The following is a 26,499-nucleotide window of genomic DNA, read 5'->3' as shown; positions in this document are numbered from 1 at the left end:
CTGACAAGGGATTAATCTCCATAATATATAAAGAACTCACACAACTGAATAACAAAAAAACAAACAACCCAATCAAAAAATGGGCAGAGGAAATGAACAGACACTTCTCCAAAAAAGATATACAGATGGCCAGTAGGCACATGAAAAGATGCTCAACATTACTAATCATCAGGGAAATGCAAATCAAAACCACACTAAGATATCATCTTACACTCATTAGAATGGCTATAATCCCCAAGACAAAAAACAACAAACACTGGAGAGGCTGTGGAGAAATGGGAACCGCAATCCACTGCTGGTGGGAATGCAAACTGGTGTAGCCTCTATGGAAAACAGTATGGAGATTCCTCAAAAAATTAAAAATAGAAATACCTTATGATCCAGCTATCCCACTACCCAACAAACCTGAAATCAACAATTCAAAGAGGCTTATGCACCCCTATCTTCATCACAGCATTATTCACTATAGCCAAGACATGGAAGCAACCCAAGTGTCCCTCAACTGATGACTGGATAAAGAAGATGTGGCATACATATACCATGGAATACTACTCAGCCATAAAAAAAAGACAAAATCATCCCATTTGCAGCAACATGGATGGACCTGGAGGGTATTATGTTAAATGAAATAAGCCAGAAAGAGAAAGACAGACAGTGCATGATTTCACTCATATGTAGAAGATAAACCAACACACGGACAGATACAACTGTTTGGTTGTTACCAGTGGCTAGGGGGGTGGAAGGTGGGCACAAGGGGTAGAGGGATGCACTTATATGGTGACTGACAAACAATAATGTACAACAAAAATTTCACACACACACACAAAAAAGGTTGAACTGAAAAAAAAAATTTTAAGCTTTCCAATTCATCCTTATTATGAGAATATGATAAGTGGGTGGACATAAAACCATGCCCCAAAAAACTGTACATCAAAGGACACAGAGTAAAAAGGCAATTTATGGAATAAGAGAAAATAATTGCAAATCATACATCTGATAAGGGGTTATTACCCAGAAAATATAATAACACCTACAACTCAACAACAACAAAAAAATTGATTCAAAAATGGGCAAAGGACTTGAATAGACATTTCTCCAAAGAAGATATACTAACAAGCACACGAAAAGATGCTCAATATCAATAATCATCAGGGAAATGGAAATTAAAACCACAAGGAGACACCACCTCACACCCATGAGGATGGCAATTATCAAAATAAAACAAAACAGAAAAGAACAAGTGTTGGCAAGGATGTGGAGAAATTGCAACCCTGTGCATTGCTGGTAGGAACATAAAATGGTGCAACCACTATGTAAAACGGTATGGTGGTTCTTCAAAATATTCAAAATAGAATTATCACATGACCCAGCAATTCCACTTCTGGGTATATACCCAAAAGAATTGAAAACAGGGTCTCAAAGAGATAGTTGTACATCCATGTTCATAGAGCATTAGTCACAATAGCCAAAGGTGGAAGCAACCCATTCATCAGCAGATGAATGGATAAACAAAATGTGGTATATTGATACAACCAAATATCATTCGCCCTTAAAAGGAAGGAAATTCTAACACATGCTACAACATGGACGAATCTCGAGGACTTTACGCTAAGTGAAATAAGCCAGACACAGAAGGACAAATACCGTATGATTCCATTTTATGAGGTACCTAGAGTAGTCAAATTCATAGAGACAGAAAGTAGAATGGTGGTTGCCAGGGGCAGGAGGGAGGGAGGGAGGGATGGGGAGTTGTTGGGTAATGAGTATGGAATTTCAATTTGGGAAGAGGAAAGAAGTTCTGGAGACTGGTTGCACAACAATGTGAATGTATTTAACAGCACTGAACTGTACACTTAAAAATGGTTACCACGGTAAATTTTATGTTGTATATATTTTACCACAATTCAAAAAAATTTGAAACCATATCAAATTTGTTCCAAGGCCACTTTTATGTTTTACTCTCAGCATAATATCCCAGGCACAAATAACATTTAAAATGGAATCTTCTCAAGACCCTAGCCCAGGAATACATAGTCCTACAGAGGAAAACAGTTTTCTAAAAAAGACAGGATGCTTCCAATGAAGGCAGAAATGATCTATAAGCCAAAATGTTTTAGAGCAATGAGGACATTTCTATTACATAATACTACATAACATAGAAATATTTAGAAATTAACACTAAAATATTTTTATTATTTTCCACTAATAGTTTTTTAAAAAATTTATTTCAATCTCAATAAGACTTCATATCAGGTAAAGGTGAAGAGCTCCAAGACGGGCTAATCATCTGTAGGTGGCAGTAAAAGCACAGCATTTATGTCAAAGCAGGCTTGAAATGTCAAATGGTATGAGAAAACTAGATAATATACATGAGCAATCTAAAACTATTTCACGCTCAATTAATTGTGTAAGTTCACCTACATTAAATAAATTGCATTAACTTCTCTGATACAACAAATATTTATCTTGCCCAAACGCTTTCACCCTAGGGCCTCTACTTGTCCAACGCTAACTATCTCTTTTTTGTCTCATTCTTTTGCTTGATATATCTTTCCGATCATATCAACCTAGAAACATTAGGCATTCACTTTTTTGGAACATGCCATAGTTTTCTTTCTTATCGAAAAAGAAACACACTAACACTAGTCAAATCAATAAGCCTATTTATTGAGGGCCTACTGTGTGTGAAGCACTATGCTAGGTGCACTGAGATATGTGCAGATGTATGTGCCAGGTCCTTGTTAACAAGACAAGAGTACAATCAAGGGATGAATAACAATACAACCGTAAAAGAGAAATGTCATAGATACCTCTAACTCCCAGTTCTAAAAACCTATGAATACTGATCCTAAATAATCACATTAATGTTAGAAGAAAAATCATATACTAGAGGCAGGATGACGCAGCCCGAGGGTCTGTGTCCCTCCATCCAAACACGCACACCAGCAGGCTGCCCTGCAGGTCTCTGAGGGTGGTACTACCTACTTCCTTCCCTTTTCTGTAAGATTCTATTTAGACTGCGTGGCTTGCTGCTGGCAAGAAGCTGTATGAGCCAAAAGTCATAAACTTCTCATAAAGAACATCCACACAAAAAGTATTAGCAGTAAGAAGATAACATCATTCCAAAAATTCAACTGATTTGTCAATGGTGCTAGATTAATTTTTAAGCATAAGAGGGAGAGTTCTGGTAAACAGCTCTTCTGAGTAACCCAGATCAGTGCAGTTTTATTACCAAGGAAACAAAAAGCCTGTACAATTTTTATGTCTTCCTCCGCAGGCTGATATAATGTCTCCAAGAGGTTCTCTACCACCAAGAATGACAGCTCTCCTGGGAGAGGTGTGGGAGATCAAGTCACTAAGAGGGGGTAGCCTCCCACGCTTAGGAACTGGGCAGCCTTGGACCTAGTCCTTTCTCACAGCTGCACTTCCTGCTTGCCATATATAAAAGTAATGGTTAAAGGAGACAGAGTTAAAAGTAGATAGGCAAATTAACTGGAACAATCTAACAATCTACTAGAAATGGACAAACGTCTAAAGAATAAATAAAATCAAATATGTTAAGAAAAATAAGTTGACAAAGATAAATTAAAAATAAGATAAAAACACACGCACTAAAGGACAGGACAGTAAAAGACGGGACAGGAGTGCACAGGCCAGAACGAACAGGACCCCCGGGGCTCCGGGCACTCTGAGTTTAGAGCAGGCCCCAAACACCAACACACACATTCCAGGCTCCTGAGATGAGGTTTCACTAAATGAATCCTAAAGACATTAAGGTTTCCCTGTGAGGGCACAGAGCTCCAAGTCCTCCCCTATGTCTCTTATCTCCAGTCCTACAAAAATCCAGAGGGAGACAAAGATAAAATACTCACTGCGATGGGAAGAGTTCCTTAGAACTGTACAATGCGGGAGGAGGGGGGCCCTCCGAGAAAGCCTCGCCCAACTTCCCCTTTCTTCCAGTTGGGAGAGTGATGATCAGAAAATGAACTAACTCTTTTTAAAGATAACTCAGCTAATTAATCAGTGGCATAAGCTGAGCTCCCACACTGCTATCCATCCCCAGTCTGAAAATTCCTAGGAAAAATTTAGCTTTGCCAGGAAGAAAAAAGGGGACATTTCAGGCAGGAGAGAGACAAAGACAACAAGTATTTGGTGTCTAAAACGTGTACTTTACACAAGCTATAAGGAATGAGATGATTCATAGATGAGAAATGAGGCTCAAGGTGTTGTAAAAAAAATTACTCATGGAAACAGCTAACAAGCAGCAGAGACACACTCAAACCCAGGTTTTGCCAACTCAAAGCCCAAGCTTTTTTAAAAAAAATCTTTCGAAAATGAAATGTAACATACATACAGAAAAGTTCAGCGTGCTGGAAAATCCATTTGCTTCTTTTCCCTTCTCCATCCTGGTTTGTCCCAGAGGCTGAGGGGACGGATTTCATCCAGAAGCTCAAGGGCCCCCTGACTTCCACTGAGTTCTGCTAATGGGAGCCTCAGAGGAAGTTTAGGAAAGGAGCAGCCTGAGGCCAGGGTACTTATTCCCCAGGTTCCCTCCTGCAAGGTCACCTCAGGCTTAATGTCCCTCAACAGAAAGTCACTACTGTTCTCAAGGCAGTTGACTCTATGGGGTCCCTCCCTCCAGGTTCCAGGAACCTCTCCCTCCCTTGATCTCTTCAGGCCTAAGGGTGGTGGGCACAGCAAGGCAACAGTCCAGCATCCTGCCAAAGGTTCCCTTTTTGTCATTAGATCCTTAAGTCCTCCTTGAATTATTCTAACTTAAGTGTGCCATCTGTTTTCTATTGAGACCCTTGCAGAGATGAGGACAAAACAAAAATATACAGCTTAATGAATTATCATAGAACAAACACGAGAGTAATTAGCACTTAGGTCAATAAAAAGAACTTGCCAGCATCCTAGAAGCTCTCCTGGTGTGCCCTCCTTGCCATTACATGCTCCCACAACCCACCAAAAGGTTTTATCACCTAAGCCTGAATCCTAAATATTTTATTTCAGTTTGATTTGCTTTTTAAAATTCATACAAATGAAATCATACCATATGAATTCCTTCATGTCTGAAGTGTTAGTTTTTTCACTTAACACTATATATATGAGACTCACCCATGTTGTTGCATGTGCCTTCTATAGGATTCATTTTGATTGTGAAAAGCATCCAACTGTTTGTCTACACCACAACTGATTTATCCATTCCACAGCTGATGAACAGTTGAGTTGTTCCTTATGTGGAGCTATTGGAAATAATGCTACTATGAACCTTCTTATCTATGTCCTCTGGTGCACAGGAACATGCATTTCTACCTAGCAGTGGCATCTGAGTCATAGGGTATATGTATCTTCATTTTAGTGCTTAATATCCAACTGTTTTCCAAATTTAAACTCCCACCAGCAATGCACAAGAGTTTCTGATTGCTCTATATCCTTGCCAAGACTTCATGTGGTCAGTCTTTTTCTTTGCAGGCATTTTGGTGTGTGGGTAATAGTATCCTGTGGTTTTTGTTTCCCTGAATACTTATGCGGTTGAGCACATGTCCATGTATACCGACCATTTGGATACACTCATTTTTGAGTGCTTACAAGTCTTTGGCCCATCGAATGGCAGAGATCTTCCTAGGCATCAAAATTAAATTCAGAGGGGCGTAAATTACAGGTGGCATAGTGGTTGAGTTCGCATCCTCCGCTTCAGCAGCTCGGGGTTCACAGGTTCGGATCCCAGGCGTGGACCTACTCACCACTTGTCAAGCCATACTGTGGCAGCATCCCATATAAAGTAGAGGAAGATGGGCACAGATGTTAGCTCAGAGCCAATCTTCCTCAGCAAAAAGAGGAGGACTGGCCATGGATGTTAGCTGAGGGCTAATCTTCCTCACACACACACAAAAAAATTAAATTTACAGGCTGACAGAATCCAGCTACAAAACCTTTCCTTGGGAATATCAACTCATTAGAAGAAAACAGGGAAAGGAAAGGATGGTCTATTCTCTCAGGAGATTTTTTGCTACAGATCAAATTACTATTCTGATGATTCTTTATTAAGTAGGACCAACTTCGACAAAATGACTAAAAGAAAGTATAATCCCATAATACAGAAAGAGCACAACACAGTCTCACCAACTGAGAATTATGAGGAAATATCCCTGGGTGACACCATCCATACTACTGTGTGCCCCCACACACTTTGCTGCTGGCGTAAAAACTAAATTCAGTGATGCAGGTACAGCACTCAGACCCCTGCCTGAGGATTACTCATCTCTGATAATACAGATAAGAGTAATGGCAGAGATGATAAAAAGTCCTAAGAAACTCTCTTTAATCCAACAAGCTTCATTCAACTTTACAGAACGTAGGTATTTCTTTAGTATACTTCAATCAAACACACTAGTATATAGGTTTGGATTTAAGTAACTCAATAACACCTCTCGTTTCTTTACCAGTCCTGACTCTCCACAACACGTTTTTCTTCTAAACTGCTACTTCCTCATATTACTGGATATTTTTCCCTATACACTCATCTCCATATATATATGCTATCTCCTTTAACTGTGAGACCGGAATCTTTGGAAGGTGGCCGTGTACATCACAATAACCAGAGAGTTCTACTCTATCAGCTTCCTGGGGACTCTGTCTGGATCTCTAGTCAGTTAGCGATGTGTCACACTGCAAACTCTGGGCCTGGGGTCCTGTAGGATTTCAGTGGGTCCAGGACTGACTTCATTGCCATGTAGAAGCCTTCTCCTAAGATCCTCTAAGTGAGAGAACCTTTATTATCTTTAGGGAACTCTACTTTCACTGCTGATTTAGATCTATTTTAACTAGAATTATCTATCACTTTGGTTATCTGTGTTCAACTTGTTTGCTGTGAGGTAAGTAATTGTCTGATTGTCTGTGTATCTGTAAAATTTTAAAACTGCAAAAAAATTGACATGAAAAAGGAATTTGGGAATTGCTAAATTTATAATACAATTTAGGAAATCAAGTGGAAGGGAGGCTCATACTAACTTGGCTGTAAGATTATAGCTATAAGTTGCTGGGATTTTTTTAAAAAACAGATTTAAACAAATAGTATCTCTATCTTCTTTATCCAGAAACCACTATTCAACATATCTCCCCCGCTAAAAAAAGAGAGCAGTCAGTTTATGGGACAGGCCCAGTGGCGTAGTGGTTAAGTGCATGTGCTCCGCTGTGGCAGCCCAGGGTTCACAAGTTCTGATCCTGGGCGCGCGCCGGCACACCGCTTGTCAAGCCATGCTGTGCCAGCGTCCCACATAAAGTAGAGGAAGATGGGCATGGATGTTAGCCCAGGGCCAATCTTCCTCAGCAAAAAGAGGAGGATTGGCAACAGATGTTAGCTCAGGGCTAATCTTCTTCATACACACACAAAAAAGAGTAGTCAGTTTAGATACAAGTTTGAAAAAGAGGGGTAGGGGACAGAGTCCATAAGATCAAAGTGGGAGATTGTTGGAGCCAAATGATAAGATTCTCACCCCAGTTGGGGGCACTCTTCATTTCCCACACCCTCTCTTCTTTCTGTGGGCTGGCTGTGTACCAAACACTCCAGGCTTGTGTGTTGATGGCCACCCATGCTGGGAAACATAAGCAATAACTACAGTGGTTCCCTCGTCACAACACTGGTGTGCGGAATTAAGATAAGCCCCCTTTACACTTGCTGTGGTAAAGAGAAATATGTTAAGAACAGGAAATATAATTTTATCTGTGGCACAGACAAATCTCTAATATAGGAGCATGTTTTATAATGGTGATTTATTGTGTAAATCTATTAACTACATCCTTTCTAATAATTATGAAATGGGCTTAACTAAGCTACATTCACTCAAAACGTGGGCTCAAGTGCTAAAATAAAAATTTACTTAGGACTTTCACATCTAAACCAGAATTCCAAATTGGAGCTAAAACAAATTATTTCATAAAATGAAAGGAACTCTGTAGCCCCTGGGAATATGTGAAATCCATCTTTTGCAAGGTGAAAAATTTCTTTCACTCACATTCCAAAACAAGTGAGGAAATTAAAGCTGCATGAATGGTCCCCGAATGAGATAAGTTCTTCTATTTGAATAAAAAATTCATTAGGTTTAAGTATTAACGAAGCAAGCTAGACACTATAAAAGTTTAATTCTTGATCCATTCTTTACTTGCTGCCAAATGGTTTGGGGGAATTTTTTTTTCACTGTAATTCTTTTCCAACATAAAATTATTGTGAAGAGCCAGGAACACAGAAAATGATGTTAAGTGCCGCAGGGGTCATAGAGGAGGAGGCCAGGAGGGTCACTGCCCCCTGCCCCTTGCCTGAGTCTCCACAGCTGCCTTGTCATTGGCAGGTTCCCCTCACATAACCTGGTCAAAGTGTCCCTGTTGCTGACACCACGCTCAGTGATCCGTCCATGACCCCTCAATCCTCCATTTCTTCACTTACTTTTTCAGATGCACATTCCACCACTGTTTATTAAATGCTTGTTATACACATGCACAAACAACACATGCCAACCCTCCAGGACCTCGATTTAGTGGAGGATAAAAGGCAAGTGGTTATGCAATAACAACACAGACACGTGCCAAGGAAGCTTACATGGGTGAATAGCCAACCCAGCTTCAGAGGTCAGAGAAAACTTCCTGGAAAAGGCAGCATTTAAACTAAAATTTAAGGATAAACAGCAGCTGGCCATGCCAAGAGATGGGAGTGCAGTGGTGAGGAATGTTACAGGTTGGTGGCACAGCATACAAAAGGCAAGGAAGAGCAAACGCAGAAGGTCCCATATTGTTAAAACAGAGAGGAAGGTGGGAAACAAGTGAGAGCTGATCCACCCTCATGCTGCACCTATGGGGATCCCTAACGTGCCCCTGTTGCCTCTCTGAGAGATTAGCAAGTCAGAAAAAAGAATCTCCCTGTGCACAAGAAAGGACTCAAGTCATAATGAGATATATGCCATCGCTATATCTGTTGATTTTAGCAGCACAGGAACACTAATCAAGACTTAATTTTAGAACCCTTGTCACAGGCTATCTGAAATTAAGGCAATGAAAAGACTGGATCTGCAGCTAAGAGGTTGCTAGCTCCAGCTGAAATATCTAACTCCTGTAGTGTATATGAAACATAGCTCCATATATAAAAAACTGACTAATGTAATTCAGCAACGAACAAACCATGTCTAGTGAACGAATCGATGTAATAGCTTCATAACAAGAAGTTATTACAGCAGCTAGGGCAGAAATGGGAACTCAGCACGGAACTCAGCACCCAGAGAAGCTGGGCCTGGTTGTCTCTGAGTTCTTCAGCAAGGTCCTCTCTGGGCCTCGAAGCCTCATCTACACAAGAAATACTTGCCTTAGTTGTTGCCAAGGCTTCTAAAACCCATTATTCTGGCAGGTTATCACCATCAAAAGTACTTAATTGCTAAAGGTAAGGATTTAAATAACTTACTATGACTTTGTCTGAGAAAAAAAGAGCATGGGCCCTCAAACTGTCTTAAATTCAAAAAACAGTTAAGTTCATGTACCGTTTAAAAGTTGTCAAATCATGCATAGCCAAATATAAAGATAATTAAAATTTTAGGACAAGTAAATGAGATAATCAGTTTTTTTTTGTAGAAAAGAGAAAGTAAAAAATATAATATAACTAGGCAGGCAATGATTGGGGTTGCTCACTTCCCTTTCCATTGGTTTCATTTCCCTTCTTAGGTTAAAATACTCCTAATATATAAATTATTCCACTAAAGACTTCCAGAGTCTTTCTTAGCAATTGGCAGGGATATTTATGCAAAAGGAATTATTTCTAGACTTCCACATGACAGAAAAGAGCTATGAAGCATTGGGGACTTAAAAAACAAAGCAAACCAAAGTGGGTAAATGTATACGCAAAGCAGAAACAAATAAATGAGGATCCCAATTTTAACCATTTAGAAATACTTTAACAGTAAAAAGTGGATATTCGATGATTTTAGGAACTTTGTAGTAAAAGGTTAACTTGTGTAGGAGTACCTACTGAGTGCTAGGTACTCTGTTAAGCAGTTAGAATTTTTCTGGTTTAGAGTCTCACAATCCTATCAGACGGGTATTATCTCTATTTTAACTGTATCGAAACTAACTAGGAACAAAGGCTCAGAGTAGTTAAGCAACTAGATAAAGTTACACAGCATAGAAAGCTTAGAAAACAAAGAAGCTACACTACGAATCCCCTTCTGGTCAACATCAAATCTTATTCGCTTTCAATAGATGATGCAGACTTTAAGCATCAAAGTAAACAAAATGAAGATATTTTCCCTTGTTGTATGATTCTCTTAAATATATGCCATCATTTCAAGGGGAGCTTATGCTAAGCATGACTTCATAAACAAATCACTTGTGAAAGAGAAAAACCACATCCAGGGTAAAGTCATAGTTGAAAAAGCCTTATTTCAGAGAGTACTTCCTGAAAGCGACAAAGCAGCAATTACAGCCGAGCGAGTACCAACTCCTGTACCAAGTATTATATTTGAAACAACTTTTTAAAGCAAAAGAAGAGCCTAAAACCAAAGAAATATAGCATTTCTTAAATATATCATTTCTAGAAAGAGCTATTTTAACACAAGCAACTCAAAGATATCTCTTACAGAACGGGGTATACCAAAACTGTTCCTCTCTAATACAGCCTTCTGATGGACTGGAGGTAAGTAGCAATTAATTAATTTCTTCACAGGTTATCAGAAATAATGCTGTAATTACTAAATTTCAAAATCATTGTTTTATTATAACACATTACTGAAACTGTTGGTGAAGGATCTTGAAATGAGTTATGCTGTCATCTTCTTGCATTATTAATATGGTTTTTCATTTATTTTCAATACTGTTTTACATTAATAGTAAATGTAATTTTTTTCAACTGAAGGAAAATGTTGATATGATAAATCATAAGCATATTTAGGAGTCTTTGCCACTTGGTTTCAATTACACTGTTTCACAAAATGTACTAAAAAGGCTTTTAAGAAAAGAAAGATTATAGATAATCATGTAATCTAAAGCTTTTAAAACGCTGACTTGAAAGCCAATCACTTTTCAATATTTATCCAAAAATTTATCTGTGTATGTAGAGCACAACCTCTACTGGTGACGCCCTTAAAACACAGGCATCGTGCATATTTTTTCCAACCTCAAGCAAATGAATACAACTGTTGGTGACATAAAAGCAGCTTGAGCCCAATGAGGGGAAAAAGATTTACTCAAAAATAGTTTGTAAGTATGGAATTTATGTGACAAAATTCAGGGATGAGGCTGGGTGAAGGGAGTCCTGATGCAATATTAAAAGGGAAAAAAGGATACAAAATTTCATTTATAATTGCCACTATTTAAAAATTCATTGAAATTAAAAATAAGAATCAAACCTCCAAAATTATTCTCGTTAGTTGTAATACAGGAGATTCAATTTTCCTGTGTAATATTTTTCTCATTTGATAGAAACGAATATTCTAGTCATACCAATATTTGGAAATTTTAACTAATATAAGCTTTTAAATATATAGAATTCTATTCCAAAAATCATATTTAACCTAAATATTTGGCAAACTAGCTGTAGTTAGGAAGGAAAGAAAGAAGAAAGAAAGGGAAGGAGGGAAAAAACAAATTCCTATCTTGCGTTTGTCCACAGCAATTACTCAAATTAATTTTAAATGATCAACAGCCCAGGATGCCACTGACCAGACTGCTAACCTCCCCCACAGCTTTCACTAAAGAGAGATGCAGGGCTGAATTAGACAGCCCACTCTGTAAAGTGACGTTTTTGAAGGAAACTTTTCTTACACCTCCGTATTTCAAGAGGATGCCACAAGGTTCCATCTCTTGTGGCAAGTCTATTTTTAAAATCACTGTTGGCGTTGCATCATAGGTGATGGGAGTTTCACACTAAGGAGTCAATGTCAACTAAACTCCTTTCCATTAGTAACAGACATTTTCTTTTCGTGATGGGAATAAGTTTCTGCATACACATAAAGTTATTGAGTGACTTAATAATAACTACTTGTCTTTGATATTCTTTTTTTAAATTCAATTCGACAAATAACACTTAAGCTTCTGTATCTAGACAGAATGAGGCCATGAAAGTTACTACACTAGCAATATCTTACTCTCAAGGTGCTGCTTTCTATGCAGCAGTGAAATCCACTTCTAGGACACTGGTAAACACCTTCTGGAAGACTCAGCATTAGGCACTGCCAACTGTGCATTAAAAACTAGCTCATCTCTTATTTGAAGAGTCAAGTTTTTGATCTGTAGATCATGGCACAAGACACTGCTGTTACTCAGACCTATGATAATTTAGGGAGAATACAATACTAAGAAGAAGTGTTTGCCACTTAAAAAAAAAAGGTTTAATAGCCAACTGAGCAAGTCTTCATTGACCAACTAGAAAGCAGCTGCTGTGAGTCACCCCACCAAAGGTTTCTTCCTTCACTCATCCATCAATTCAACAAATATTTACTTACTGACTACTTCCTTACTACTACTTACTATGTACTCAATAGGCACAGGGGATACAGTCGTGAAAAGGAAAATGTCCTGCTCTCAAATGAGAATTACTGTGAATATCCAGTAAATACCCAGTTACATAGTTCCTTTATTAGTTTTCTAGTACATATTTTATATATTAAGATTGTATTTAATGAGTAAAAATTCATTATTTGGACATTACTAATCTGGGTTACAAAATATTTAAACAGAATGAAGATGATAAAAAGTGGCAAACTATATTTTGCAAGATTCAAAATTCAGAATGGCTTTTCCCTAATTAATCTCAATCAAAGAATGCTTATTTTAGGAACAATTGCTACCCAATTTCACACTATAGGAAAAAATCATAAAGAAATAGTTATTCTTTGGGGGAGAAGGGAGGTGGCAGGAAGAGAGAAAATGAATAAATCTGCCAGTGCATTATGACACACCAGATCATTTTAATAGATTAGTACATATTAGTAATAATATCTAGGGAATGTTTTTTTTAACATATACTAAGACACATATATTGACTCTACAACATAAAATACTCTCAAAATTAAAATCCACTGACATGCCAAGTCAAATGTAAGAATGTTAAGCGTTTATTTTCAAAGTGTTTTATTCCTCCTATTCGACTTAACTATCTTACAGTTTCTAAGTGTCATGCTCACCAACAAGCTATAAGATGACCACCCCTCACAATCAAGTTCAACCTGGCCCTTCTAACGACTCCCATCCAGATGAATACAAAATCGCAGCCCTTGTCTTCTACAGCTGCATCTTCATAATTGGATTATTTGTTAATGTCACTGCCTTATGGGTTTTCAGTTGTACCACCAAGAAGAGAACCACTGTAACCATCTATATGATGAATGTGGCATTACTGGACTTAATATTTATAATGAGCTTACCCTTTCGGATGTTTTATTACGCAAAAGGTGAATGGCCATTTGGAGAATACTTCTGCCAGATTCTTGGGGCTCTCACGGTGTTTTATCCAAGTATTGCGCTATGGCTTCTTGCTTTTATTAGTGCCGACAGATACATGGCCATTGTACAGCCGAAATACGCCAAAGAACTTAAAAATACGTGCAAAGCTGTGCTAGCATGTGTGGGAGTCTGGATAATGACCCTAACAACCACCATCCCCCTCCTACTGCTCTATGAAGACCCAGATAAAGCCTCCACCCCTGCCACCTGCTTGAAGATTTCTGACATCGTCCACTTAAAAGCTATTAACGTGTTGAACTTCACTCGGCTGATTTTTTTTTTCTTGATTCCTCTGTTCATCATGATTGGGTGCTACTTGGTCATTATTCACAGTCTCCTGCACGGCAAGACATCTAAGCTGAAACCAAAGGTCAAGGAGAAGTCTATAAGGATCATCATCACACTCATGGTGCAGGTGCTCGTCTGCTTTATGCCTTTCCACATCTGTTTTGCTTTCCTGATGCTGGCAGGGGATGACCACAGTTACAATCCCTGGGGAGCCTTTACCACCTTCCTCATGAACCTCAGCACCTGTCTGGATGTGATTCTCTACTACATTGTTTCAAAACAATTTCAGGCTCGAGTGATTAGCGTCATGCTGTACCGCAATTACCTTCGGAGCGTGCGCAGAAAAAGCTTCCGATCAGGTAGTTTACGGTCACTAAGCAACATAAACAGTGAAATGTTATGAATGATAAGAAGTGTTTTGTCTTCAATCTCTTTAAATTCACTTTACTAACTACCCTGGGGTCAGTGGGTACTCTGTATGATATTATCAAGACCCTTCTCTCCTGAAAAAAAAATAAACTTTAAAAACTCTTTTGTGGGATCTTACTATTGTGGCAACATAACTAAATATTGTGAAGTATTCTAATAAATTCATTATTTTTATTTTTCAAACTTGTATAAAACATTTTCATAAGTTATTGGGAGAAAAACATCCAATTTGTGTTTCATATTCAAGCCTTATTTAAATACACAGTTGACCTAACTTTTTGGATTTAATTCTATGTGCAAGTCATGTCAATCAAATCAGTAGGCAAAAAATCCAGCTACTGTTTGAAATAACTTGATTAAATTATTTTCCATCTAGATGCAGCTCCCTTTGGTTTAATTTACACCCAGGATTGGTGGTCTTAATCCAATATTTTGCGTTCTAAATACCAAATTTCCAGGATTCCTACACAAACAACTATGCTCAACTCATCACTGTTACTTGCTGCAGAGCAAAATTAGCAGGAGCAACACCTGAGGGGGCCTGTAAAGGCTATCACCATCAGCCCTCCCCTACTCCGAATTCATTTTCTTTTGGAAACAGACAATAATCATTCAACAAACACTTACTAAGAGCCGACTATGTACCAGACTCTACTTAAGACCCATGGGGGATACCTGACCCAAGATCCTATTTCTACCCAATAATGTAAGTTCATTCCTATAACATGCGGTTTCTACTATATAGTGAAATATCTTTCTCCAGTATAAATAGTTTGCTCTTCTTATGTGATTAAATATCACATCACAAAAGAGACAGATTTTTTTCCAGGCCGTATGTCACAGTATAAATAGCACAAGTTAAGGACCTTGGATTCTTATCCTAGCTTTGCCATTTAATTTCCCCTAATAAAGTAACAAACCAAGTAACTTCTCCACTTAAAAAGAAAAGGAAGTGAACTATAATCTATAAAGCCCGCATTATTCTAAAGATTATGGAAATAAACAAATGAGTCAACCATAACTTTGTCTCTGCTAAATCACCTTTATTACTATTAACACAATCACCTCCTAATGGGACTAAGAAGCAAATAAACGCATTGGTTATAAATGGGTTTCTATAATTAATATGGGTAAATTCATATTCTTACAAACAAAAAAGATAAACACAAAGGAGACTAATCATCAAATAGCATTTTAGTATGAGAAGATCCCTTAGACAACTTTCTAGTCTAATCCTTCTGTTTTAAATATAAAAAAACTGAGGTCCAAAGAGGTTATGTGACTTGCTCAGTTAAAGAACCAGGAATAGAAACCAAGTTCAGTTCTTCTTTCACATCAATCACCAATTTTCCAATAACAAAAAGCAGACGAACTTATAGAATGCAAGCATTCTCATAGCTACATAAGATAAAGGAGTCGAGGTACACTGAGATATAGTTTCTCAAAAATAGAAAACTACATCAAGATTTCAGTTTGAATAGTCAAGTGAGAAAGATACTTTAATTAATATATTTAAACGAATAATTATTTCTACAGGGGAATTAACTCCTATATTTGATATGGAGGTTTATGGTATATATATACAGTCAAGGCCTACTCTCGACTATACAGATCAATCTGCTCTTACAAAATGTATTAAATGGCAGGTTTTCTGCAATGGCTTTTCTTGATGAGAAGAATCTAATCTGAGAACACAAAACACAACAAAAGACTTTGCTGACACAAAGTCAACAAAGTGAAAATGTATGTCATGGTTCTCACAATAAAACTACAGATAATATAAAACACAACTAAAAAATATTTTATTGAGCACTGTAATCAGACTTATTTTAATGTCATATGTACAAACAAAATTCCACTGATTCTGGAGGGTTCTGATTCTGGGAAACAATATAACATCCACATTTAAATACTAACAATTAATAATAGCTATATAAGGACAGATGTATGATAGCCATGGTTCACTAGAAGCACCTAGTATATATACAGCTTTTAATAATGGAGCTATCTCTACTTTAAAAACCTAATGGTTACATTTTCTGAATTTCAAATAACATAAGAATCTATCAGATGCCAGGTATAATTTCTATGCGAAGCACTAGAAAAAGAGATGAACAGGTCTAAGGTCAAAGATCTTACCTTAGCGTCTTACGGGGCTACACTGTAATCAAGGCTATCCCTTCAATATTACTGAATGTAAAGCAGTGAGTACATAAAGTAAAACTAGTTCTCCCTCAAAGAGCTAGTAGGGTGGCAGAGAAGGCCCAGATAATGATAATGATAATGATGATGCAATGTAATAAATGCTAACAGGGATCCTAATAGATTTGTTAGAATACACATAAAAGGACAATTAATCTTGCCAAAGGGTGACAGGATGCAGAAAGTAAACCAAGTAGGCATGAGAATACAAATATATGGCATGTTAAGAAAGTTGAATGACTGATGGGGAGTGGCTTCAAACACTGGATTTGGGGTCAGATTATGAGGACTTTGAAGGGAAAGAAGAAAACCAATATATGCGGGAGCTGGGGAAGGGAGGCAGAGATACTACTGCTAGGATGTTTACATAAGTGAGCTTACTTAATTCTCTCCACTGCCCTGTGAAGGATAGAGTATGACCCTCAATTTACATATGAGGTCATCAATAAACTGAGCTCAGGAAATCAAACTTGAGAGCAGTAATTTGCTCAAGATTACACACAAGTATATCTGGCAGAGTTGGAATCTCAAATCCAGTCTATCTGATGGCAAAGCCTATGCCATTCCCACTATTCCAGATTGCCTTGATGTCATCTTGGAGGAGTTTAATTTTTATTCTGAAGGAAATGAGAATTTAAAGGTTTTTGAAAGGAAGACTGGCATGGTCAAACTTGTATTTTAGAAAGATAACTTCTGATAACATTGCATGGAATGCTTTAAAACTGATAGACTAGTTAGAGAATTACTGCAAAAATCTAGCAACAAAAGATTAGAGTTTAGACTGAGATAATGACAGTAGGAGTAGAGAAGACGGGATGAACAAATGATTTATACAGGACTTCAAATAAATAAGACTTGGTACCCCACTCCAATGATGAGAAAAGGGAAAAATTTCCAGCTTGGATGACTGAGTAGATGGAAGTGCCATTAACTAAAATAAGGAGTTCAGAAGGAGGAGAAGATGAGAGTACAGAAGAGATGAGAGCTTCCAAACATGATAAATTTCCTTTGAGTCTCAGAAGTCATTAGGAAATATGACTCTAGAAAGATCAGGAAAGTAATATGGACTGGAAATAAAGAGTTTGGAAACAATAGATGTCAACTGTAGTTGAAGTCATGGGAGTGGACAAGATAGCTCAGAGAAAGCACTTGGTAAGCTTGAGAAAGGAGCTGCAGACAGTAAAAAGGTCAAAAAGGACCACGAGAGAGCAGCATGCTGGGACTCAAAGGAGCAGGTTATTTCATGAAATAATGGGAGGTCAAAAGCATGTAATGTGCTACCGTAAGCCAAATAAGATGACTGAAAATAAGCCACTGACTTTATTTTTTATTTTTTTTTATTTTTTTATAAATTTGTATGATAATCTTTTTTTTTTTTTTCTTCCCCCCAAAGCCCTAGTAGATAGTTGTATGTCATAGATGCACATCCTTCTAATTGCTGTACGTGGGACGCGGCCTCAGCATGGCCAGAGAAGCGGTGCGTCGGTGCGCACCCGGGATCCGAACCAGGGCCGCCAGCAGCGGAGCACACGCACTCAACCACTAAGCCACGGGGCCGGCCCAGCCACTGACTTTAGAAATTAGTTGGTTATTGGTGACTCTTATAAGAGAAGTTTTAATAGCGGTGAGGTAAAAAAAGAGAGAATTAAATAGGAAGTGAAGAATTGTAAAGAGTGCAGATAAATTTGGCATTGATGGGAAAGAAAAAGGCAATGAGATGTTATGTGAAAAACTGCAAATTTTAAAGCACATTGACTAAAAAAAGAGAGTAGTTTCCTCTTTTGAGTTTTTGAAGCTTTGCAACATCAAATAAAAGAAATATTTACAAAATGCAAAGTTTATTTACTGAGGTAAATATTTATGTTCCAAGAAGTCTATGTTTGATAAAGATTCTAAAAAACATACTGTAATGCTTCATGATTTGAAAAGGAAAGAGAATTCTATTCTCTTTCAGGTAATGGCTAAAGTAACATTCATATTGTCTTTCAAAGAGGAGCATATAACTTTTAGATTTACTCAAGTTTGCAACTCTTGCTACAAATTAAGATTTAAATAAGTAAATGTCTTCCTGCTTGAAGAATAAGTAAAAATATTCTCACCAACTTCAAAACTGAATCAATCCTCCTCATATGTACCAGTTAATAGGATTCCATAAAGAAATAAATGTCACTCATATAAAGAAATAACTGTCATTCAACTCTATGTGCAATAGGAAAAAAAAGTCATCAGACAAGGAGACAATGTAAATAAGAATTAAAAGCTGTGTTACTAGCCATCCCCCAAATTTATTCTAACACAAACATACATGACACACAAATACCCTTCCATAACTCAGTAGGCCTTAAAGAGAACCAAAAGAATTGGTCTGGATGAGAAACGTTTGGGAAAAATTAATGATTTAGTAACACTGCTTCTTTTCTGAATCAACATGGAATCATTCCTGATGACTACACTATTTTCCACAATAGCAGAACAGTCAAACTTAAACTTCTCAGTCTAATTACAATTACAACCCATGGAACTCAACAAAAACTGCATGATAATTATGACACAGAACGTTATCTGTCTCCATTCAAATATTATTCAGGGGGCCGACCCAGTGGCACAGTGGTTAAATTCACACCCCGCTTTGGCCGCCCAGGGTTTGCAGGTTCGAAGCTGGGGTGCTGACCCACGCAGGGCTTAAGCCATGCTGCAGCGGCGTCCCATATAAAGTAGAGGAAGATGGGCACGGATGTTAGCCCAGGGCCAATCTTCCTCACAAAAATAAGTAAATAAATATTATTCAGACTCATACGTCATTAAAACAGCTAAAGGTTGACACTCATGCCAACTATAATTCAGTCAATCTCATATAGGGCAGCTACACTGTAAATATTGACAATGTAAATGTGACAGCTATTAGATCACTAATTATATTTTTAAAATAGAGATCCAAAGTGAATTTGAATCAAGATATATACAATGGCCTAATAGTTCTCAAAAACATATTTAAAATTAAAGTAAGGCTGAAGTTGGTACACACAGAATTTTAAATATCTGGTATCTTTATTTCATGGTATCTCATTTCTGAAATAGAGTCTCAGATACCTAATTCAGAAATGCTTTAAGGTCATTTATATGCACAACAACTCTGCTCCTAGATACTAGTTACTCATAAACTAATATACGGGTTTTTTGTTTTGTTTTTAAAGAAGATCAACACAATATGAAAGCATATACACTCTTGAGCTAGGTTGGCCATTCCAGGTTGGCTACAAGGCTGTAACCTATATACTGACCGTTTTATCTTTGGTGAAAGTATATAAACAACATCAGTTTTAAAAAACATGACTCTTCAGAAGCCTAACTTCAGACAAATTAGTTTTGTTTCCTAAACTAATCTGAATAAACTTCGTATTTTTGTGTTTAACTAGTTCAAAAAATTACACAGACAAAATGTCACTATAGAAACGTACAAAATTAATTCTATCTTCAGAACCAGAACAGGTAATTCATTAAAAATTCTCCAAAACGTGGGATTTCAAAGCTGAAAAAAAGACTGAGTGTAAAATAGATTCTGTTTCAAGAACATAATAAAAATCTAAGCGTACATTACATACATTTTTTTTTTTCGTGAGGAAGATCAGCCCTGAGCTAACACCCAATGCCAATCCTCCTCTTTTTGCCAAGGAAGACTGGCCCTGGGCTAATATCCGTGCCCATCTTCCTCTACTTTACATGGGATGCCGCCACAGTATGGCTTGACAAGTGGTGCGTCGGTGCGCCCCTGGGATCCGAACCTGCGAACCCCAGGCCACCAAAGCGGAGCGCGTGCACTTATCTGCTACGCCACTGGGCCGGCCCCTACATTATATTTTTTTAAACATAAAATCAATTTTACTATATCTAAAAGTTTAAAATATTCTTTTACTGACTTTCTTGTACAACAGTGCTTTAAATCGGATTTAAGTGGTTATAAATTAAGCTAATCTTTGAGAGCTACTTACAATCCAGAAGGCAAATTCTTGGCTGCAGTGATACTGAAGGAATATCGCACAGCCTCAACGAGGATGAAATCAACCAAGGCTGACAAAACCCAGGAACCCAGCAAAAAGGACTAAAAATAAAACAGGAAGGACACTGTAAAGGAGTCTTTTAAAAATAAACTAACATTTATTTAATTAGAACCAGCTTAGGTATATATATACATGTTTTTTTTTTAAAGTTTGTTTTTATTAGAACAGACTTTTCAAAATGAGGGAGTAAAACCATATTGGTCAAATGCATTAACTTCGATAATTTCTAAGTATGTTGAAGAAAAGATATTTATAGCATGATTTATTTTTAACAAGTAACACACAAACCACTAAGCAAAATAAGTGATTAGAATTTTATTAAAGTCAAAATCCGAATTAAAATTTTTATTACCCACTTACACCTGATATTATTTATTATCATTACCATTATTATTATTTTATTATGCTAGTGGCTTAAATTTTAAATTTTTCTTTGGTTAATGTCCATGCTCCAAATTAGATAGAGGATCATGTAATTAAAAGATAATTGTTAATAATAACACCAAGTCTAACAAAATAAAACTATTTAAAAATAAGAAAGCAAAAACATTTTTCTATAAGCTAAGTAGCTAAGGGAAAATACATAAAAAACTTACTGCAAATTTTCTGCTTCCATATCTTCTTTCAAATATTCTAAAATTATAAATAAGCAGACTACTGCAGAAAGTATCTTTCAAATCAAGGCAAATTATTCTTCCACATATCAATCTCCAAATCTAGATGGGGATTTAAAAAAGAACAATAAATAAGAGTAAGATTTGCTCAGGTCTCTTTCTTAGAAAATTTATTACATTTACTTTACACTGCTTATTTTTTATACTCTAAGCAAAATAATGATGCACATACCAAAGGAAAACTACATGTATTTTTGCTAAGAAATGAGCTAAACTGTCTCATACTAAAAATTTCTTCTATATAATGGTACTTAAAATTTTTGTGTTTATTATAATAAAATGTATTCTCATTAAGACAACAGAAAACTTCCTGTAAAAAATTTTAAGACTGTGTTTAGTAAGACAAAAATAAATTATATATATGAGTTGGAATGAAAGGCTAACGTTCATTTTTATGCTACTAAAAACAACGTTGTAACTAAAAAGCAATAAACCCCAAAATACATATTTCTGAGCTTAATTTTAACGATTAATCTACTTCACAGCAACTATTTACAAGGCAATTTATGGCAACTGTTACTAACTACTACCAGGTTTGAATTTTTTTTTTTTTTGTGAGGAAGATCAGCCCTGAGCTAACATCCGATGCCAATCCTCCTCTTTTTTGCTGAGGAAGATTGGCCCTAGCTAACATCCGTGCCCATCTTCCTCTACTTTATATGGGATGCCACCACAGCATGGCTTGACAAGCACTGCCTCAGTGTGTGCCCAGGATCCGAACCTGCGAACCCCGGGCTGCGGAAGCAGAGCGCACACGCTTAACCGCTTGAGCCACCAGGCCGGCCCCCCAGGTTTGAAATTTTAAAATTTAACTTTTAGTTTATTTAAATCAACTTCTGGTTGGGTGAAAAACATAAGGAAATACAGAAAGAAGAAAGAGCTACTCAAAGGCCTATTTTGAGTCTTCTTAAATATTTCCCAGAGATAATCCCAATGACATTTGCAAAACATTCTGATGTTATTTCCCCTTCACAATTACCTAACAAGATAGGTAAAATAAATATTAACCCTTTTTTTGTAGTTTTTATTTTGGTAAAATATACATACAATAAAATTTATCATTTTAACTATTTTTAAGTGTACAATTCAATGGCATTAAGAAGATTCACAATGTTGTACACCTATCACCACTATTGCCAGAAGCTTTTTGTCATTCCAAACAGAAACTCTGCACCCATTAAACAATAACTCCTCATTCTCCCCTCCCCTTAGCCCCTGGTAACCATGATCCTATTTTATGTCTCTATAAATTTGACTATTCTAGGTACCTGATATAAGTAGAATCATACCATATTTGTTCTTTTGTGTCTGGCTTATTTATTTCACTTAGCATAATGTCTTCAAGGTTCATGTTGAAGCATGTATTAGAACGTCATTCCTTTTAATGGCTAAATAATATTCTACTGTACGTGTATAGCACATTTTTAAAATCCATTTGTCTGTTAATGAACATTTGGACTGTTTCCACCTTTTGGCTAATGTGAATAATGCTGCTATGAACATTGGTAATATTAACTCTATCTTAAGGAAAAAGAGGACAGAGGAAGTATTTTACTTGGATAAGGTCATACAACTTGTGCTCTGGCCAACAGAAATAATAACAAGAACACAAATGAGAAAACAGACTCTACCAACTATCAAAACATCACACATCTGTCTCTACTCCAGGCAAAACACCCGGCAGTATCTGTCATCAGTGTACTCCAAAATATGAGAGCACTGGACTGGTCCAGGAATGGTCACTAGAGTTTACTTCACCTGCCAATCTAGTGAAATGGGGGTGGCTGCCTACATATCTGTGTTAAGGTCATAGCTGGGTTCAAGGAGAAACAGTACCATGGTCAGTTAGCAATGACCATCATGAGCACACGTGTGGAACACAGGTGACATCTCCAAACTAAATCTCTTTTCTCCCTCAGAAATTCAATGACTCTGCACCAGAATCACATTGAAACTTTAGGCCAGCATATACTACCATCAATATGATCAAATGAGACAGCATACATGAGAGCGCTTTGTAAACTGTTCAGGACTTTACAAATGTGACATGATGATGACTGTCATCTTTGCAGAACAGCAGATGCAGAAACCACGAAAGACACAAGTCTTCTACGCCCACATTTAATATTCTAATAAAAGTATTCTACTCAGGGCCAAGTCCTGAGAGCCACTAGGAAAACCTGAGGGATTAAGGAAATTCAGATGGTATGATTACTAAAACATAACAAATTGGGTCTATAGAGCCCCATTTATTTTGGTTTTCTTTTCCCCCAAGTTAATGACAAATAGAACTAGAAGTTATAGCTTTAAATAGTTTGTGTTTTGTAATATGCTCAAGGACACAGAAACTTGAGACCTGGTATAAGAACAAACCATTTAGTATTACTATAAAGACTAATCACTGACTTGCACTCAGTGAAGCACTGCTTCTGCATTTCACCCTGAAGAACACTAAAGGCAGGGTCTCTGCCTTAACTGCCAAATCTGGGAGATTCCGAACTCGCACAATAAAGCCCTTCATCAACTGCCCCTCCTGCCCTCATCCGGTCCAGCCTTGCCTTAGTCTTCAACCATGCTTCGTACACAGTACTCCTAAGGGTCTGAAGGTCATATTGCTTCAGGAAGTAAAATGCCCTTCTCTCTCTACTGCTAATTAATTAATAGTCATCCCTTCCTTCAGATCAAATGGAAAACTCACATTGCTAAGGCTCTCTAGGGCCATCCCACCCTATATTGGTCCCTACTTCATTTATCACCCCCCCAAGGATTTAATGTACACTTGTGTCCTAGAGTATCATGTTCTTATAAGTGTGTCTTTAGATTTCCCAAGGCAGAACTGAAACTTCCTATCTCTGTAGCAGCTCTTACAAATGCACACCAAGAACCTCTTAGGAGGGTCTAGCAGGAGAGTGTCGCTATTCACATTCCTGGACAGAAGAATGGTCGTCCTCCATCTAGGCAGGTCACTGCCTTTAGAGCATAGATGCCCACAGAGTGGTGCAGTAGAAGGGGATGCTTGCCTACTTAGCCAGATGAACTAAATTAACCCCCAAAACCAGGAAGGTACCAACTCAAGGCCAGAGGGCCCTTACACTCCTTTACAGCAGTGGTTCTCAGGGCTGGTCACACACTGGAATCCCCTGGTGATCTTTTTAAAAAGTACACCAATGCCCAGGCCCTAACACTAGACTCTTCGACTCAATTGGCCTAGGGTGAAGTTTTGGCATATATACACGTATATATATATTTTTAAGTTTATCCAGGTGATTCTAAGGTACAGCCAGGATTGAGAATCACTGCATCACAGCAAGTGAAATAATACAGAAGCTATACAATATTCTGACAGAAAGCAGTAACATGGATAAACAACTGAAAGACCTTCATAGAAACTTGGTGACACCAACCTGAGCAATGGTATTAATTACATCATTATGAAGAAAAGGTGTCAGTATTCAAGACGTGGATTATTACGTTTAAATGGCTAATCAAGTATTTAGCAAAGAAAAGGTGGCAGGATATACACCATAATTAGCAATAACACTCCAACTCATAGACAAGACCCACCACCACCATTTTCAGTGAGATCAGCCCATAAATCTCAAAGCCATAGAGTTCTGCTCTTCCCAGTAGCAAAAACCCAAGAGAAATTTCCTACTTGGTTTAACCACCACTATAAAAGTAATTCACAATCTGTTAGAGCTAAGAGAGCTTAGATCATCTAATCAATATTCAAACTGAGGCAAGTTTTTGAAAATGTTAAGTATGCATACTAATCATAAAAAAGGATTTAACATCGTTTTTTAATTCTCTTGAAATTATAAATTACATTTCCATGAGTAAAAAGTGGAACTGAAGAGATGTGCCTAGCAAAAGGAAACACTGGAATTGCTTCATTATAATCTACTTTGCTGAAAATATCAATAAATGCAATTAGAAAATTTACTTGTTAATGGAATATTAATGATAAATAATATTTCTTAGAAATTTAGAGGCTTTGAGGGACTAGGAATAGCAGAAAGAAAAGGTAAATCAAGAAAAAAAATCTGCCTTCTCTCCTCCCAGAGACCAGAGAAGCAGAGCTCACCTGGAAGTCATCCTTGACTGCCTGGAGGTCATAAACGAAGAACCTCTGACAGTGCGGCAGGAGGAGGGCCAGCAAAAGGGACAGGGTGCTGGGGACCAGTAAAAGACTCTTGGACAGAGGTGCCTTGTCTGGAGGGAAAAAGAAAACCACTTTCAGAAGGATTGTTCCTAAGATTTAAAAAACCACATGGGTGAAAAGCAACAGAATTCACCTTTTTGAATTAGAATGACAACAAAGTTCACAAACTCTGGAATTTAATTCTTATTAACATATAGTTCAAAACATCTACCTGCAGAGGTAAGTGATCAAAGGGCACTGGAAAACAAGTGGAATTTGCTGGCAGGATTTTCACTGTAAGTTGGCCCTTACATAAGACCAAACCAAGTTTACATCCAGTAACTTCCACAGAATACCTCTTAGAAAATGGTCACCAAAGTATAAAGAAATACACAGAAGAGTATGTTTTCTAGTAAATCGACCAGTTAGCACCTGAGCATGCCCAGGATTCACATACATAAACACATTTATTTAAAAAAAAAATTAAAAAGCAGTTAAAAGTGCTAACATTGCTGACTGCAGCAGCCACTGAGATTTTCCACCATGAGTCCTACTGGAGCCAGAGTCAGTTTTCCATTTGAGAGCCTTGTCTAAATCTTACGCAGCCTTGAAATTACAGCTCAATTTCTCCTTCCCTCCATCAATCTCAATGAACCACTTTAGAGGGGCTTTTCCTCCACTGCACCCTTGTTACCAGGCAGGATTTTGAGTAGTCAGAGCTTTGAACCTGTTTTGCCTTCCCAACTACATTAAAGATTCCTGAAGGGACGCCACCTGCCTTTTCTTCTCTATATTAGCCATAAAACCTGCACAGCCCTTTGCACATATGAAATGTTCAGATCACCCACAGGCAAGACCACAGGAAAGTATCACAGGTGGGGACATTCTCAGATTGTGTGAAGCACACTTTAATTTTATTCATAAGAAATTTCCTGGGAGTGAATTTACTAGTTACAGTTGGTAATGTGGTTATTGCACTTACTTAAGTATATAAAAATAGCCCAACTGTTTCCTCTCTGCTAAGGTCTTACAAATGTCTAAATTGGAACCATCAGGAAAGTGGCTGCATACAGTCTTCATGACCAAGACACAATCAAGGCTCCAGGAAATCTAAAAGCTAACAGAGCTCCCCATCACCCAGACAAGGGAGGTCCCATTGCCTAGTACCTCAAAAGTACAGGAGAGCACTGTGGCTGTGAGCTTGACCAATCTAAATTCTATCTTG

General features: G+C 37.5%; 2 protein-coding genes across 2 annotated transcripts in view; one reads left to right on the top strand and one right to left on the bottom strand.

The window, feature by feature from the left end:
• Nucleotides 1–26,499, bottom strand: part of UBAC2 (UBA domain containing 2) — a 166,695-nt gene that overhangs the window by 114,534 nt on the left and 25,662 nt on the right. Inside the window, exons 2-4 of the mRNA XM_058548419.1 lie at nucleotides 25,218–25,345; nucleotides 21,056–21,175; nucleotides 20,391–20,500 (exon numbers count right to left, since the gene is read on the bottom strand). Of these exons, the coding sequence (XP_058404402.1) occupies nucleotides 20,391–20,500; nucleotides 21,056–21,175; nucleotides 25,218–25,345 (358 nt within the window). The remainder of the gene's footprint in view (nucleotides 1–20,390; nucleotides 20,501–21,055; nucleotides 21,176–25,217; nucleotides 25,346–26,499) is intronic.
• On the top strand, nucleotides 10,532–14,173 carry GPR18 (G protein-coupled receptor 18). The gene is made up of 2 exons (XM_058548420.1): nucleotides 10,532–10,675; nucleotides 13,144–14,173. Exon 2 carries the CDS (start codon nucleotides 13,178–13,180, stop codon nucleotides 14,171–14,173), a length of 996 nt encoding a protein of 331 aa, XP_058404403.1. The 5' UTR covers nucleotides 10,532–10,675; nucleotides 13,144–13,177.

This window comes from Diceros bicornis, chromosome 9, assembly GCF_020826845.1.
Source record: "Diceros bicornis minor isolate mBicDic1 chromosome 9, mDicBic1.mat.cur, whole genome shotgun sequence".
Lineage (NCBI taxonomy): Eukaryota > Metazoa > Chordata > Mammalia > Perissodactyla > Rhinocerotidae > Diceros > Diceros bicornis.
The sequence above is the reverse complement of the archived record's forward strand: the minus strand, read 5'-3'. Positions and strand labels throughout refer to the sequence as shown.

Coding starts and splice junctions, on each gene's coding strand:
- GPR18 (XM_058548420.1), top strand. CDS start 13,178: ATGACCACCCCTCACAATCAAGTTCAACCTGGCCCTTCTAACGACTCC.